Genomic DNA, 18,140 nt, shown 5'->3' with positions numbered 1-18,140 from the left:
ACCATGTAAAGGAAAAAAGAACGTCAGCAACAATCAGATGAGTCCGGAAGGAGGGTGGGCACATGTGAATCTGCAGCACCACATGGCACAGACCGATGCTAACAGTGTAGGTAACATTCAGTTGTGTAATGTGTAGCTGTACATACACATGCTCTTCATAGTCAGTAAAGTAGTACTTCCATAAGCGCTGGCTAGCTGGAGGATGTTGCAGAGGACTGAAGGAATTTGTAGCACAGCTTCACCCACTTGTGCTTGCACTCAAGCTAAGATGTCCACACAGTAATGTTTAGTAAACATGTGTGGAGTGGACCAAGGAGCTGCTTTACATATGTAATTGAATGCAATGTTGCCAAGGAAGGTCATAGTGGCCCTCTTAGTCCAAGTAGTCTGGTCAGGGTAGGGCAAGGAGTTGCCTTTTTACCTTAGCATAGCAAGTTTGGATACACTTAAGCCATCTGGCTATGCCCCCTTTGGATACGGAATGGCCTTTGTGGTGTTTGGTGATGGCCACAAACAGTGGTTGTGTTTTCATAAATGGCTTGACCCCATCAACATAATATAGGAGGGCATTTTGACATCTAGCGTATGAAGGGCCCTCTCTGCCAAAAATTGCAGCTGTGGAAAGAAAACCGGCAAGTCAATACTTTGATTAGGAGGTTAAACAGTGAAACCACTTTAGGGAGACATCATGGGTTGGTCCTATTTAACACCCTGTCATTATGAACTTGGAAGAAAGGTCCCTGCAGAGTAAGAGCTTCAAGTTCACTAATATGCCTTAAAGATGTGAAAGTAACTAGAAAGGCATCTTTTCATGATAAGAATTGTAGCGGGCACAAATGTAGGGGCACAAAAGGCAGGCCCAGGAGTCGTGTAAGCACAATATTGATGTTTCAGACAGGAGCAATGACAGGTTTTGATGATAGGGACCAAGAAGAGGGAAGAGTGATCCCTATTCTACAAATAGACTGCAACTGCTGCTAAATAGGGGTGTATGGAAGTGTAAGCCATCCCTGATTGTTGAAGGAGAGAGAGGTCACACACTACATCTTGTACTGTTGGTTTGAGTGGACCTATGTGTTTAGGAAAGCAATAGTAGATAAAGCGGTTCCACTTAGCAGCATAGAAGCCACGCGTGGTGGGTCTATGTGCCTCTTTGAATTGAATTGAATACGCTCTTCTATAGCGCATGGCTACCCCGAGGCATCCCAGCGCTGTAAGACCCAAGGACAGGAGAGGACAATCAGTGGAACAAAAATTTCTTCAATCGCTTCCTGAATGCAAGATGATTAGTTTCCAGCCTGATGTTATCTGGGAGTTCGTTCCAGCCCTTGGCTACATGGAAGGAGAGCTGGCGACCGCCCATACGGGTTCGCTTCACCCTTGGTACCACCAGCAAATTTTGCTGATTGGATCTTAGGGATCTGTGGGATTGATGATGGCAGAACAGGGGTTGAAGGATGGTAGGACCGACATTACCAATGGACTTATGTGCCATGCAGAACATTTTAAACATGATCCTTTCCTGAATCGGCAGCCAGTGGAGCGACCGAAGAGCCGCCTTTGCCGAACAGCGTCTAGATAGATTCATGAGCAGACGAGCTGCACAATCTTGCACTGTTTGAAGGATTTGAATGGAGCTTACTGGAGCTCCTAAATAAATGGCGTTAGCATAGTGTAGTCGCGAAAGAATCAGCGACTGGACCAGCACACGTCTGGCCTCAACAGGAAGAAGGAGCAGCACTTTCCTGATGACCCTAAGCAGTCCATAACACCCACCTTCTTGGCCTGAACCTGGAATCCTAAGGTGGTGTCCAACCAGACCCCCAGGCTCTTTATCTGGGTCTTAGGGGTAGGAGGGGGGCCCAAGACAGTGTGTCCACCATGGGTCAAGGTTGATGGGAGCTTTATAACCCAGGAGCATGAGGTCAGTTTTGGCCCCATTTAGCTTTCGAAACGAAGCCGTCATCCACTCCAAAACTTTGGTGAGACATGGGGTCAAATTATTGCTCACCTGGTCTATAGCATCATCCCTTGCTAGCGAGACGACCACCTGCGTATCATCAGCGAAGGTGATAAGCTGAATTCCCCAGGGAAGCACCACCTCAGCCAGTGGTCTCATGTAGATGTTAAACATGGTAGGACAGAGAGGATCCCTGGGGAACGCCGTGAAACAATGGCAGTTGGTCCGATGATACCTCCTCCTCAAAAGCGGAGAAGAATCTCTCCGCTAAAAAGGACTGGAGCCATTTGAGGGCCATTCCGGAGACCCCTGCCCGGCGGAGGCGCTGAAGCAGGAGTGGATGATTGACAGTGTCGAAGGCTGCGCTGAGGTCCAACAGGACCACTGCCGCGCAGCCCCGGGCATCCACAATACTCCTAGTCGCCTCCACCACTGCCACCAGGGCAGTCTCCGTGCCCTGTTTGGCTCTAAATCCCGTCTGAGAGGAATGGAGTGCACCCGTAGTCTCAACAAATGAGGAGAGGATCTAATTGACGTGTCTTTCAGCTATCTTACTCAGGCCCGGTAACAACGAGATAGGCCTGTAGTTAGCTAAATCTTCTGGGCCCAAGTTTTTTTTTTTTAAAAGGGCCTTCACTTTCGCCATCTTCCAGGAAGGAGGCACCACTCCCGATTCCAAGGACGAGTTAATGACCTCCGCAATAGCGGGGCACACCGTCCTTGATACCTGCTTAAGAGCGGAGGGCGGTGCAGTATCCAGAGGGGAACCCGATTTGAGGTTACCGAGGAGTCTTTCCACAATGGCTAAGTCGAGTGGCGGGAAGGCGTCGAGTCTTACACATGCGTCTGAAGCAACCTCCTCCGGAGTCCCATCCTCACTCTCTGTAAGGCCAAAGGCCTGTACGGTTGACTCAAAGCCAGCATAGATGTTAGACACCTTGGCTGCGAAAAAGGCAGCCAAGTCATCACACCGTTTCTGGGGATCTGGAGGGTCAATAGTGGCCGGGGGGGGAGTAACCAGGGCTTGAAATAATTTAAAATTTTCTCTTGGCCTATTGGCTGCTTCTGTGATTTTAACCTGATAATACACCGATTGAGCGATTTTTAGTTGATTTTTTATACAGTCTTAGCTCTGACCTATATTCATTTTTGGAGGCAGTTGCAAAATCTTTCCTCCATTTCCTCTCCGCCCTTTTACAACGTTGTTTTACCTCCTTGAGTTCCCTAGAGTACCAAGGATGTTTACTTGGGCCTGTCCGATGGTGGACCACTGTTTTTGGCAGGGTGGACTCTAATGTTGAGGTAAGCCACTCGTTAAAGGCCTCATTGGCGATGACTGGGTTGTGAGGAACCAGGGGGGGCCTCCTCAGAGCGTCCTCCCAATCCTCCACGGAGAGCCTCGACCAAATTCGGCTAACTTTCTTTGATAGACTAGCTATATGATTTTGGTCAACTGGAGACCAAGCAAAACAAAGCAGGGCATGGTTCGACCACGGAAGAAAACTAGGTTGGTCACAGCTGATGTTTCCAAGGTTGGTGAAAAAATGATCTAAAAGATGTCCTGCTGTATGTGTATGGCCGACCACTATTTGTTCCAGGTGCACTACTCCAAAAGTGTCCAACAGACACTGTGATGCAGCAGCATCCACCTCATCCAGATGTATTTTAAGGTCACCCAGAATAGTAAAATTGGGTGAACTACTAATGGAGAAGGAGATCTTATCCAGTAACTTGTTACAGAAACCGTGGTGGTCGCCCGGAGGTCTATAGACAAGAATGCCTGTAACAGTACAGGAAGGAGAGAAGGAGATAGAAAAACCTAAGCTCTCGCATTCCAGAAGTGGGTTCTCTGACGTTCTACATGCAAAAGTGTTCTTAAAAACAATAGCCACTCCTCCTCCACATCCAGTTTGGCAGTACTGCCTAATAATTGAGTAACTGGGCGGTAAGGCCCGGACAACGTCCGGATCTGATACCTCGGTTAGCCACGTCTCAGTTAAAAATAGGGCATCTAGGTCTCGTTCCTCCAAAGGCATACGAATTTCCACCGCATGTCTCGGGAGTGAGCGGCAATTTAATAAGGCAAATGAATGAGGTTTCGTTTTACCATTCACTGGCCTTATTTAGTTGCAAAGCGGACACGAGATCCTTAACTCCTTTAAAGGCAAATTAATAGGACAGCTGACGCTAGCACTGCCTCTAAGTGCCCTCAGCCTCTCCCCACTGTAGCGTAGGAGTTCCATAGGGGTAAATCCCCTCTTTGGTGCCACTAGCCACGGTCTAGCCCGGCCTGGCACGGACGGGCACAGACGGGCTTTCCTTGGGCGCTATGAGGCGCGTCCGCTGCGCGAAGAAAAAAACCTCCTAATTTATGTGCTTCAGCGCGGGACCGGCGCTTCCTGCCCCAACGACTGCAGCAGCAACCTGCCTCCTCCCAATATGGCCGCCGTGCCTAGCCGGCCACCTCCAACCCCCGACCCCAATTCAGCTCATAAATCGGCTGGAATGAGGGGAATCAAGCTACTAGATGCGGCGCTAGTAAGTGTGTCTAAAATCAAGTAGTGCAATCCGTTTTATTAAAACAAAGCAGCGAAGTAAGTCCAAAGACGAACAGCACGTTCCAAAAAATAAGAAAACTCAATTTATCAAGAAGAAGGTAGCAAGTCTAAAGATCATACATGCTGAGGATCTTGAGGACACAACTCAAGTATGGGGAGTGGGCCCAGACAATGCTAGACAGCGCAGCAGAGGTCACCATAGCTCGCAAGATCCTGAAGGATCATCTGGAGACAGTGGACTTGAATGAATGCATTTAAGTTGAAACTGCCAACACAAGGGTTAGTGTACCCCATAAGTTATATGAAGTAACACTCCGGATGGAGGGGGACATAACTATTAAAATAAAGCCACTCTTTTGGGAGAAGCTATCTAAGGGTTATGACATTCTTCTAGCTGAACAAGATTGGCCACCTGAATTTGTCAGGGAGTGCCCACATGGCGAAGACATAATTACGCCAGCCTTCTCTAATCACATTCCAATTCATAAAAAATACACCTATGCCAGAAAATGGGCTGTAGCTCAAGCTCCAGCATTATACAAAAATCACGTAGGATGGGATGAGGACTCGCCTCATCATAAAATCCAGTTAAAAAAATCAACCTACTGCACAAAGGCAGTATCCAGATAAGGAAGAAGCTAAACAAGTCAGGGAGATCTTCGATCAACTTGAATACCAAGGGGTGATTGAAACATGCACCTCATCTATGAACAATCCTTTGTTTCCTATCTCCAAGTCAGACAATACATATTCTCTAGTTTTGGACTACAGACACTTAAACTCTTGTTGCAAAACGTTTGCGGTACAAAATGCACACAGTGCAGCACTGATGAATACCATTGTGCGCAAAAAAATATAAAACCACATTAGATATTTCTAACGGTTTCCTTTGTCAAAACATTGCACCAGTAGGTACTTGACCACTTTCTCAATAATGGGTACACAGCGACAATTTTGCCGTCTCCCCCTGGGATTCAAGAATAGTCCAGGGTTATTTTCAGCCAGAGTAACAGAGTTACTACAAAAGTATGATGATGAGGCATTATCTTATGTCGATGACATCTATCTTACAGACGATGATTTGGACGTGCACTTGAAAAGAGTGAACACCATAATACTTGGGTTCGCTTCTGAAGTGTACAAATTCAATTTTAAGAAATCACGAATTGCCCACCTCAACATCCTATTCTTAGGATACGAGTTATCAAGTGAAGGCAAAAGCCTGGCAGCCAGCTTTCTAGAGAAATGTGCACTGCTCCAACCTCCAAAAACGCTGAAAAACTTACATTCAATTCTAGGTTTCCTGAATATTGGTATAACTTATGTTCTAAATTACGCAGAAAGGGTTAGACCTCTCTACGAACTAATCAAACCTGATTTCAAACCAACTGATTGGACTCAAGAACACACAAATTTTGCGTTCAGTGCAAACAGACATGTGAGCAAAAACACAGTTACAAACACGCGACAACGTGCGCAATCTTGTGATCCGAATCATCCCAGGGAGATGCGGATTCACATCCTTTAATGAAGGTGAAAAGGTACCAATAGCTTACAAATCCCATTTGTACACACAAGCTGAAATGAAATTCACTGTTACAGAAAAGATGCTGACAGCGGTTCAAACTGCAGTAGCAAAAGAGACAGCTCTAGCGCAGGGTAAATGCATAATGATCGTTACACCTATACCTGCCTTAGAGGCAGTAACAAAAGCGAGCATTCCAAATGTAAAGCTTTACATCCGAGATGGATACAATGGGTTAACTCTCTTGCTGCAAGAGACGTTGAATACGTTTTTGACCCATACTTGAAGACACAAGAATTTCTCCAATACGAACAAGAATGTCCTCTGCCGACCGAAATTCTGCCTCTAGAACATTACGGAAGTCTAATTTATACAGACGGATCAGCACAGCCAGCTATTGGGGGTAAACAAGCCTATAGTGCTGCGTGCGCGATTGATAAAGGTCGCTGGCGCGAAGGTAAATTTTGACCTATGGTCACTAAAACGCAATCACTCGGAGACCGTACAGCTCAGCGAGCTGAACTACAGGCTTTCAAGATGGCGCTTGAAAATACCGATCGCGAATTCCCCACACTCATAGTGTGCGATTCGTATTACTGCGTTCAGTCTTACAATGAATATCTGCAGAACTGGGTTCAAAACGGTTTCAAAGATGCAAAAGGTGGCACAATTAAGCACAAAATGCTTTGGGAACAAGTAGTTCTATTACAAAAAGAACTACAAAAGACTCGCGTGATTCATACACTGAGTCATCAGCGTGATGGCGCTCACGTTGCAAGGAATTCATTGGCTGATGAGGCCGCAAAGGCAACAGTGCAAACTGCTTCCGTAGCTGCAATCACTCGTTCAAAAACAAACAGACAGCGACATAATGCAAGCGGTCACCGCTTCATTAAAAGATAGTGGTAAAACACTCCCGAAAGGCTTTCCAGTAAAGTACTCATATATAACTGATACAAATAATGTTCCCTTTGCTCGAATCCCTGGAGTGGGGGATAGGGCAATCTGAAACATGGAACATAGGTTAGGACTAATATTAGCAGCACATGAAGGACTCGCCTCCTGCACACGCAGGAGTTTCCGCCACAGTATCATTATTAAAACAGAGATATTGGTGGCCGCGCAAGAGGAAACAAGCTAGAAACTATGTTTTGAAGGTGAAATCTGTCAAAAAATGAAAGTTTCTACAGTGAAACGACCTACGCAGACGCCCCTTCTGATTTCAGATAAACCATTAGCATGTGTTTACCTGGACCACTGTGGTCCCTTACAAAGGGATGGCAACTATAAATATATCATGGTCGCAGTGGATTCCTGCACAAAATTCATTTGGATGTGGCCTCAGCGCTCGGCTGACGCTCGAACTGTTATACAAGATTTGCGAGTCTTTATCGGCACGCTACATTCTGACTAGGGTCCTGCGTTTAGCTCTCGAGCTTACCAAGAGACAATGGCCAGCTTGGGCGTTGCATTGCGGTACTCAAGTCTATTCCATCCAGAGGGAAATGCGGTAGTGGAAATAAAAAACTGTGACATAAAGCAATCTATAACAGCTAGGGTATTAGGCTTGGGTGACGGGTGGGTCAAACATCTAATAAGTGTCCAACATAGTCTTAATAATCTGCCAAGAAATTCTCTGGGGGGAATCACGCCAAATGAATTACTATTTGGTACTAGAATGCTCATCCAGGATCTTGATTGTCAAACTTCAGAGGTGGAACAAAAACACTTTGATATCAAAAACCGTTTGGCTGTTTTACAGGACTTAAATGAAACAAGAGGAAGCCTGAGTAACACAACACAAAAGCCAACGACCACTGAAGAAAAACGACTTGTCCCAGCAAGGCCTGACTGGATTCCAAAGATTGGGGGATCTAGTCAGGGAAAAGATCTCGGTGAAGAAAGAATTTGGGCCTTCTTACAGAAAAGCAGTACCTGTCTTAGCAAGCCACGGAACAAGATCAGTGTTACTTACGCCCCTTGCTGGAAAAAGGGAGAACAGAATTGTGTCCATAGACCTGGTCAAACCACATCATGTGGCCGATAATAAGTAGTAGGCCCAGTGGACTCCCAAGATGTAGCAGACAACCAAATCTTGCTACAATCCAAGAGGCTCAAACTGAAAGACTTATCACCTTTGATAAACCTGCAGTAAGAAAAGAAGTACTGTGCAACAAAACCATGGAACTTGTACCTCTTGAAACCCAAATACCAGTTCGTCATGAAACACCTGTCTACAATGATATAGCCTCTGACTATACTAATATGACAAAGGAAGTAAACGCTCCAGCGATTCTGAAAAATCCGGATGCAATCCCAACAATTGACAGAACTGCCTATGGCTATTTCATCAACTTTGATACATTTACTGAGGATCCCAGTGAACCTGAAACTAAGCCAGTTAATAAAACTTTCAAAGAAAAAATAACAGAACTCTTTCATCAACTTGAAAATACATATCTGGTTTCACCATGGGTTGAATTTTGGATTGTGTTAGGTGTACTTTTTCTCCTGCTCATTCTTGTTTTAAGTTTGGGAAAGATGATAGATGGAAAATACAGTACAATGGACACAGCAAGTAAGAACATAAACTTGCTCTTGAAACCTCACAAATCATCTCATCATTAACGAAGAGACCTGTCATCAGTGAACATCACAGCCGTTCCTATACCTGGTGGTATAGCATGGGACACAACTGATTAGGACATTTATGGCCCGGTGGAACTGTTGAAGATTCCACACCAGTTTAAGGTTTCTTTGAGTGACTTTGTCTCACCCAGCACATTTTCTGATGATTGGGACTTTGAAGCTGTTAATAACATGATGACAGATTTAAAAATGTCAGCTAAATTCACAAAACATGAATACTTAGAAGGTTCATCCGATTATGAACAAATGTATTGTTTTAATCATTATGGTCACCATTACTTGAATAAATCTGCAAACCCTAGAAATGTTTTTACTTATAATCAATGGGAACATTGTCCAACGCCGCCAAAGGGCAGCTCAAAAACATTTTATGAAAAGTTTCCTTATTTCTCAGGTTTTAATGTCACAAATCCAGAAACTTTTTATTTCAAAAATATGAATAAGGCAGGAATGAAAATCATGCTGACCAATACTAAACATATTTATTCTGTGAACCTTTATGCTCAGCTGTATACATTAGGTTTTAACTTTTGGAAAGACAACATTGAGACAAAAACTGTTTGGGGCACAAAAGACTGGCATGTGCAAGGTTTAGAAGCCTTATTCAGAGCCTGCAATAAAAAAAAAAAAAAAAAAAAAAAAAAGAACAAATAATGTTTTTAAATGACACTGTTCAACAAACATCTTGTCTTGGCTTAGCTAAGATAAAAGAGTTAAACAAACCGTCCAAACCTAAAGCCACACCTGACAGTAATGGCACTGCAGATGAGGAGGTAGACGTAAAACAGATTTTACAACAGAACAGAACTAATCCTGAATGGAAAAAATGGTTAATCTGGCGGAATAGTGGTCACTGATACCTATACGTACGAAAATAAAATGAAGTCCCTTCTCAATGACACTAAATTTTATTCTTTGCAACAGAAAGATCCGACCCTTTTAGTGAAAAAGAAAATTCTACTTTTAAGTAAATCATCTTTAGATAACGGCCACATCTGTGATAAAGAGTTTGACTACTTGAACCAGTCCTCACCTACCATGCCTTGTATATATGAAATGAATTAAATGAAATGAATTCGTACTTGTATAGCGCACTTATACCCGGTATGCGTACCCTGTACGCATACCGCTGTGGAACCCTTCCTGGCTTTTCCCTGTGAAATGCCCACTCCTGGGCACCCCCAAGGTGAAGCCAGGCATCCCAGCGCTGTTGGGGCCGTTGTGGAGATTAAGCAAGCTATTGCCCAGAGTTGCAGAGTGGGACCCATGATTAGAATAGGCATCAAGGCGAGAATTATCAGGTCCGAGGAAATTGAGCCCAAGACCCGCCGAGGCGGGAATTGAACCCTGGCCTGGGCCAGACCTCTGCATCAGGGTCTGCCGCTCTAACCATTGAGCCACACTTCTCCACTATATGGAATCCCTAGGATCCATAAAGATGCCCTCGATCCTCCTTACCGCCAAATAGTAACTACTATTGGTTCCATTACAGAGCCTCTTTCAAAATATTCAGATGCCTTACTAAGACCTCATATATCCAAATACCATCATAAATTATGGATACCACCTCTATTTCTAATAAGGTGGAACAACTTCCATTTAACCAGCCCAACAATATCCTTGTCACTCAAGATATTGAAGCCTTATATAGCAACATCCCACAAGATAACGCCATTACTGCGATTGACTGATTTATTGATGAATATCAAGTCCCCTGCCCTAACACCTTTCTTCTGCAATGTATACAAATAGTTTTAACGGAAAACACCTTCCAATTTGGGAAAAGTTTATACAAGCAGACTAAGGGCGTCAGCATGGGGGCCTCGCTAGCTCCCTCTGTAGCAAATATTTTTATGGCAGAATTTGAGAAGACACATATACATAATGAAGTGGCCCCATTCTTTGAATCCATCTACATGTGGTCACATTACATTGATGATATTTTCTTCATCTGGACAGATTCAGAACAGACACTTCTGGAATTTTTAGACTGGCTCAATGCATGTGACAATAACCTCCATTTTACGTCACATACCAGTAGAGAACAAGTAGAATTCTTAGATATTCGGCATAAAGAAGGAGCCCTTAAAGTAGATTTGTTCGTCAAACCTACAGCACGGAACACCCTACTTCATTTCGACAGCTACCATCCCAGGGCACAAAAGGAAGGCATACCATTCAGTCAATTCCTTCGACTTCGACGGAATTGTTCAAACATACAGGATTTTGATAGTCAAGCATGTATTTTAAAAGCCAAATTTCTTGCACGAGGTTGCCCTCAGGCTTGTCAGAGTGTCACTCAAACGTGCCCGGTTTTATGACCGAGATTCTCTCATTCAACCTAAAGCTAAAGTCTGCAAAAACCAATTAGTATGTATAACTAGACATTCAAAGATGAATAACCTGGTGCGCCAGATCGTCAATTCAAACTGGCATATTGTGAATAGTAATTTAGAGGAAAATGAGAAAATGCCTAAACTCATTTTTGCTCATAGAAGAAACTTAAATCTCAAAGATCATGTCATCTGCTCTAGATTCTCTGAGGGCACCCCCTTTGTGCAAAAAAACCATCAATGGCGCAACGCCAATCACAGGCACATATAAATGTAACACCTGTAAAGCCTGTGATATGGCAATTGTTGGTACCAGTTACACATATCAGGGGTTTACCATCTGCCCTCGGAAATTTTCTAATTGCAAAAAAATGTTTTTATTTATCTACTGATTTGCCCCTATAGCCTAGGCTACGCGGGCGAAACAGCAAGATCATTTTGCATCCGCTTTACTGAACACCAGTTGGCTATTCATACTTCTAAAGTAAATGCCCCCTTAGTGAGACACTGTCTTGACTTTCAACACAAACCAAACGATTTTCGTTGGTACATTGTTGAAAATCTGGGCAGTGATATCTATAGTAACACAGATGACTACCGTAAAAAAACTGGAAGTTTTCTGGATTTTCATCTTGGCGGCTAATACTAAAGGATTAAACAACGAGATTCCGTGGGAGAATGCTATTAAATATAACACTAGATAAACAGGTCCCAGGGTATGCTAGATCTCTCATTTTTTGCATCTTTTCCTGGCCTGGACCACTGAAACCTGAAGGTGCAATTGCATCTCTATTAGCTTAACTTTTTTAACTTTGAAAATTATTCTATTAGCCACTATATAGTTGGGCTTCTAAATTTATCAGTAACTTTTTGTCTGTCACCCTAGTGGCTGTTTATTTATTTCTACTCAATATGAGGTATATCTATTATTTCTACTTGTATTGATAGCAACTTTATTCACCTGCTCTTTTAATATTACACCGAGAGCAGCCTTTATCTTTGGCTATCAGTGTTCAAGTGCTCTCTCGCTTTGTATGTGGCCTTTTAGACATACTAGGCCTTTTTTCGCTGACAGCAATCATGCTGATAGGCGGTCAGCGTCCCATGGTCTTTTCATTCCGTCTTCTATTTTTACACTGATAGTACTCTTCAGGGTTAGGCGGTTAGCTTTTCAGTGTTCTGCCACCATGTCACGCATACTCTTGTGTACCGTAGTCAAGTCATTTACGGGTCACGTGAGCTTTTGCAACGTCATTGCGGCACGTTAGCATTACACATCGGCTTTAAAATCCGCGTCCTTACATTCTTCGAATGTTCATGCCGAACGAGCTCCCGGAAGTCCTTAGACGCGGACACACCTAGTAAATAAATGTACAGGCTCCATATTAGTTTCTAGTCTTAGACTAGGAAAGCATATTCTCTCGTTATTTTGCAGTGAGCTTATCTTTGGTTGTCATGTGCCATTTAGCGACAATTAAGCACTTTTTTGGTATTTCCCCATAGATTATCAAATTTAGGTGCTTACGATGCCAGTGGCCTCATTACGTTGGTAGCCATAGAGGTTTTCAAATATCCTTGAATTCCCACGATTGGATAGGACACAGGTAACTTACTCTAGAATATTATCGAAGCCTTAGCGTCCCAGTTAAGATAAGGAGAGCACATCTTAATTAAAGCATTTTTCTGGCATCTTCTTTGTAGGTCTTCCTGGTTCTAGTGTCCTCATTATACAGCAGCTATTGGGTGCTTTTATATATCCCTTATCTGCTGTGGTTCGTAGAGAAACAGGTAACTAGCGTCTCAGTCCATTCAACTTGGGGCATAGGCCATGTATGTACATAAAGATTACTTGGTGTTTTACCTTCAGTGGGTCTGTTCTTTATTTACTGCAGACTTGCCTACACGCCCGATTGGCCCTTCAAGCTCCTTAATCTGCATTCATTGTTTCATATCCTCGCAGTGGTTTCTGGCTCATTTCAGGTACTAGCATCATTCCTGGTGTACACCATACCCCCATATACACTGATTATTATGTCTTCATTCCCTTTAGATTTTCTTTGTGTGGCCCAGCTCATTACTACCTGCTACCACGCTTTTTGTCATTTACAACGTATCTTTCTTAGTGTTAACCAGGTAATTCTTCTTGTGTTTTTCCGTCAGTTCATTGTCTGACGTCATGGGATATATATATATATATATATATATATATCTTATCAGATATCTCTCTGACACCCATTCTTTCTATCTTTCTATCCCCCTGTTTTTCTATAGCAGCAAATTAGTCAAATCTTTTTATTTCATCGATTGAAGTACAGACGTGGGTCTGTACGGGTAAGATTCCATATTTATTTCTCCTACATTTTCGATCTTTCAGTGGCACCTTCTTGTTTCCATCATCACTACGGTTGAACTATCTTTCAATATTTTTGGTTCGTCCTTCTTGGGCTTTGGGCACACACCTATTCACATTTTGACTATCCGTTCTTTCTATCTGATTTTTCATTTTGGACTTGCAGCCTTTGCACTCTTGAATAGTGAAATCACATTGTCACGTCCAGTGTACCCCCTTGTTTTAAATCAATAGCCTCAATGTACTGTATTTTGTGAATTGGATTTTGAAATGTATGTGGTCTCTATCTAGAAATTCAAGTGGTTCTCCTGAAGAAGGGGGTCCATCGCCGAAACGCGCGTAGAGATTGTCAACATTATCTACCTCAATTTTTGAAAACCCTTACCACCATTGTGTTCCTGCATATAGAGATTTTTTATGAATTTTTTTAAGAGTCATAAGGTGGCTATGTAATGTGTCAATAATGCTACTGCCTTTTTAATTGTATGCTTTTTTTATTGTATAACAATCTAATAAATATATATATATTTTTTATATAATTTCATTGTTTGTCAGTATATTGAGGCTCCTGTCTATCAATCGTTCATGTTTAACCCGACTTAAGACAGGTATGTGGTTGCCTAGGAAGAAATATTATTAAATTTGTAATCTGGCCCACAGACACGAATAACTGTCAAGATAGATTCCTGAACAAAACACAAGGGTTCAAAATGAACAGGCCAGATCCAAGATATTCCCAGAGACAACATCCAGGGATAGTTACAACATACAGTGTAGGAAAACTATGCCTTGAGTGGCTACAGAAATTCACACTTCCAGAAATTAAACACCACTTAACTTTACTTAAAGAAGGCGTTGACTTACGAGGCTTCTTACTTGGACCTCGTAAACCACGTCAAAAACGTTTTATATTCGCCGGTATATATTCTGCTTACAATGAAGCATGGAAAGTCACGCAAATGGAAACTGCAGAAGAATACGAGAAATTGATTGTATTAATTTAGAGGAAGCTCTCTCTGTTGTGGACAATGGGTTAACGACTCTGTCCTCCGGAATTTATTCTTTGGACAGCATTGTATCATCTGCCATTGACATAATAGAGCAGCCACTTGGAGACTGTTTCGTATCTTGTGCTTGGTGTCATAAAGCTGCTTCATGTACTCCTTAATCGCCTTCAGTGCATGAGGGCGGTACTAATTGCATGAATTAGAGTTGTAAGCGGAGCCCAAGCACCAAAGGCACAACTTGAATGGCTCCATGATCAATATAGGTTTCCTGCAGTCGTGCCATAGTTTTGAATACTGTTGTTTTTATGAGTGATTTGTGGAAGTGTGTGTGCGCGCGTTGGGGGGGGTGGAGAGGTGGGATATGTGTGGGTGGGGAGAGTACATTCGGGAGAGATATCTCCCTAATATAGTGTAATTGAGACAGTTTGGAATGGGAGCCCGGATCCGCATCAAGGGCACTGAAAGTAAGGAACAGACAACAACGTGCAGGTGGGATCTTTTACGTGTGGAACATTGCTAAAAAGCATCTCTTAATCCAGTGTGGAACCTGGGAATATTCTAAAGGTGAGAAATCTACAGTTAGAACTATCTTGTCAGAACATATGTTTTTGAACACAAAAGACGACCAGATGAATCCAGGACAGCATCTTGAAAACACATATTCCGTACCATGAAGACAAGAGGTTTACTCAACTGCTTCTTTGACGAGCATCGACACTGATAAGGTCAGACACTGTATTCTGCATGGATTTTAGCCTCCCTACATACTATAAGGACTTTACCTTCTTGATCCACAGAGTGTTCTTATGAAGTAAGCCTCCTTTGAAAGCATCATGGAGGACATGGATTCATTTTCAAATGACACTTTGATTGTCCAACAAAGTTCAGTTGAGAAGGTAAAAATTAAGCCCAGGATTCCAGATGGGGCTGTGAACCCTGGTTCTGGCCCCCTCATGAAGTATGAGGTCAGGAGAGTTAACGTGGACTTAAAACATTACACCATAGAGTCCTCATCACTCCGGGGATTCCCAGGGATCAACTGGCAATCCCTGTTAACTCTGCATCCCGCAAGTTACCACCACCAGCAGCTATGTCAACTCTGGTGATGTGGAAATAACACACACCAGCTTCATGCATCTCATAATGAGGCGTTTGATAATTTGGGAGATTACTATTGCAACACATGAAGAGACATCTAAATGAACAATATACAAGACAAAAGTTTTATTTTCACATTTCTTAGCTTTGACTAAATGTACATTGAACATAAAAATCTTACCTTCCCGACTACGAGCCATGATGATCAGCTGGCAGATTACATTCACCATTTCTTGAAGGAGTGCAGGGCACTTCTTTAAGACAAATTGTTGATCTGTAACACAATACCAGAATACATTAGAAATGTCTACCTTTGATTCAGGATTGAGCCATGATCCTCTTTCTACATCACTAAAAGCAAAAGAGTGCCCCCTTTCATTATTCTCACGCACACCGCCATATAAACACAAGACATTATTCCTCACTAACACAGACAAAACTGTTTAAGAAGGAAGTTCCTAAGTTTCTCCACATGTATAATTATTCAGACTGTTAACTGCTACTATAAACCAAACCCCGTCATTATTTTTAGTGCATTCCAAACTATTGCTTTTCCTCAGCTCTACGATTGGGAACGAAGTAGTGCACTGGAAGCGGAAAAGAATCAAACACCTAGATCAACTTTGGAAGGAGAGATACTGAAATAATTTTAAATGCTAATGGCACAGTTTTTTCATACCAGTGCACTACTTAATAAGAACCCAAACTCTGCAAAAGAGGAAAATGCAGAGGAAAAATCCCTCACCAAGATCTCCATCCTATTATATCGTAAGACTTAGAGAGAATTCCAAAGCACAGAGTCGGGCCTATACACGGTCATTTTAGACCGCTAATTTTCAAAACATGCCCTGTCAATAGATAATATTGGTAAGCAGTCCTAAATGAAAAGTTACTTACTTTCTGTAACTATCTTCCTGGTGGATACTCTAACTGTACATTACTCACATTGTGAATACTCCCCCAAGCCTCGGATAGGATTCGGAAACTTTTCAGCAGCACCTCTGTAGGTCGGTAGGTGGTGCCGTGCGGCTCCACACAAGTCATTCCTCTCTGGATGTGACATGCAAAACTACATATCAGCGCCAACCAAGCACTCCGGCATTAGTTGCTTTCTAAGCTTTCTGTGCCTTCTTACGCAGAGCCCATCAGAAAACTGGAATTATCAGTGTGCAGATCTCTAGACTGGGACCTTTTAAGATGAATTTAAAAAAGTCCAAACCCCAGAACAGGGAGGTGGAAGGGTCCGGGAGGAATCTGCAGTTAGATAGAGTACCCACCAGAAAGATAGTTACCTAAGGTAAGTAACTTGTTCTTCTGATCTTCTAATCACAGAGGTCAGAAGTCTCAAGGGAAACATTAAGGAAGTGAGGGCTAAATTAACGTCACTGTGGGGCCTCACAAAGGGTTTTGCTGAAAACAAGTGTTGTAAATCTTTCAAAAATATCACAACTGGAGATTTAAATAATGAGGGCTGATCTAGCAACCAAAAGATTGATACAAGAGTTGATAAATAGCCCTTAACAGTGCCTAAGCAACTCCATGCTGGGCGTGGGACAAAACAAACAAACAAAACTTCAGACAACTTTGCCTGTAAGTGACCAATTTCTCAGCTGCAGCACCAATCCACAAATTTGCACCTATGGGTTGGCATACATTTATTTATTTTATTTTATTTTATTGAATTTGTATTGCGCTCAGCTACCCGTAGAGGGTTTCCCGGCGCCAGGGACAGCCTAAAGAAGAAAGATAGGTAATTGCTGAAACAGGAGAAGCAGAGAACATTTGACCAACTAAAACAGAAAAGTTTTTAGTTTTTTGCGAAAGGCCAGAAGATTGGTCTCCATTTTAAGCGTCAGCGGAAGAGCATTCCACATCTTCGGCCCCAAATGGGCAAAAGAGCGGCCTCCCATTTTTGTCAAGCGAATTCTAGGAATTACAAAATTGGCTTGATTTGATGACCTAAGGGAGCGATTTGGCTGGTATGGCCGGACAAGATTGTGCAAGTATGTGGGAGCAGAACCCTGACGGATTTTGAACATAAGGCACAAAGTTTTAAAAGCTACACGGTCAGCAATTTTTAACCAATGAAGGTCACATAGGGCTTGTGTTGCAGACATTCTGCGTGGGACATTGCACAGAAGGCGGGCAGCTGAGTTCTGCACAACCTGGAGTATATTCATTGTAGCTCTATCAGCTCCCAGATAGAGCACATTGCCGTAGTCGATACGGGACATTACAAGAGCCTGGACAACAGTTCGACGAGTAGACTCAGGCAGCATCCATAGGATCTTCTGCAACCAGCGTAGAGTGTTAAAGCAGATTGCAGCGACCTTAGTTGCCTGTTGACGCATCGAGAGTTTCTCGTCGATTAGAAAGCCGAGGTTACGAACAACTGGCACGGGGGTAGGCAGTGGACCCATGTCACTAGGCCAGTGTCTCGAACCCCACAGATCTTTATGTTTGCCAAGTACGATAACCTCGGTCTTTTCACCATTGAGTTTTAGCAGGTTGACCTGCATCCAGGCTGCAACCCGAGAAAGGCCGATTTTAAGGGCAGAGGTGTCCTGAGACCTACTGTCAGACAGGGAGAACACGATCTGCGTATCATCTGCATAGGAGTAAATAGACAGACCGGCGTCCTCTACTATCGTGGCAAGGGG

General features: G+C 43.0%; 1 protein-coding gene across 1 annotated transcript in view; it reads right to left on the bottom strand.

Annotated features, from left to right (window-relative positions):
- The window catches only part of SEC63 (SEC63 protein translocation regulator), an 844,363-nt gene that overhangs the window by 526,096 nt on the left and 300,127 nt on the right, over positions 1-18,140 (bottom strand). The window contains exon 11 of the mRNA XM_078648413.1: positions 15,662-15,754. Within this exon, the coding sequence (XP_078504539.1) occupies positions 15,662-15,754 (93 nt within the window). The remainder of the gene's footprint in view (positions 1-15,661; positions 15,755-18,140) is intronic.

This window comes from Lissotriton helveticus, chromosome 6 (assembly GCF_964261635.1).
Source record: "Lissotriton helveticus chromosome 6, aLisHel1.1, whole genome shotgun sequence".
In the NCBI taxonomy this organism is placed as follows: Eukaryota; Metazoa; Chordata; class Amphibia; order Caudata; family Salamandridae; genus Lissotriton; species Lissotriton helveticus.
The sequence above is the reverse complement of the archived record's forward strand: the minus strand, read 5'-3'. Positions and strand labels throughout refer to the sequence as shown.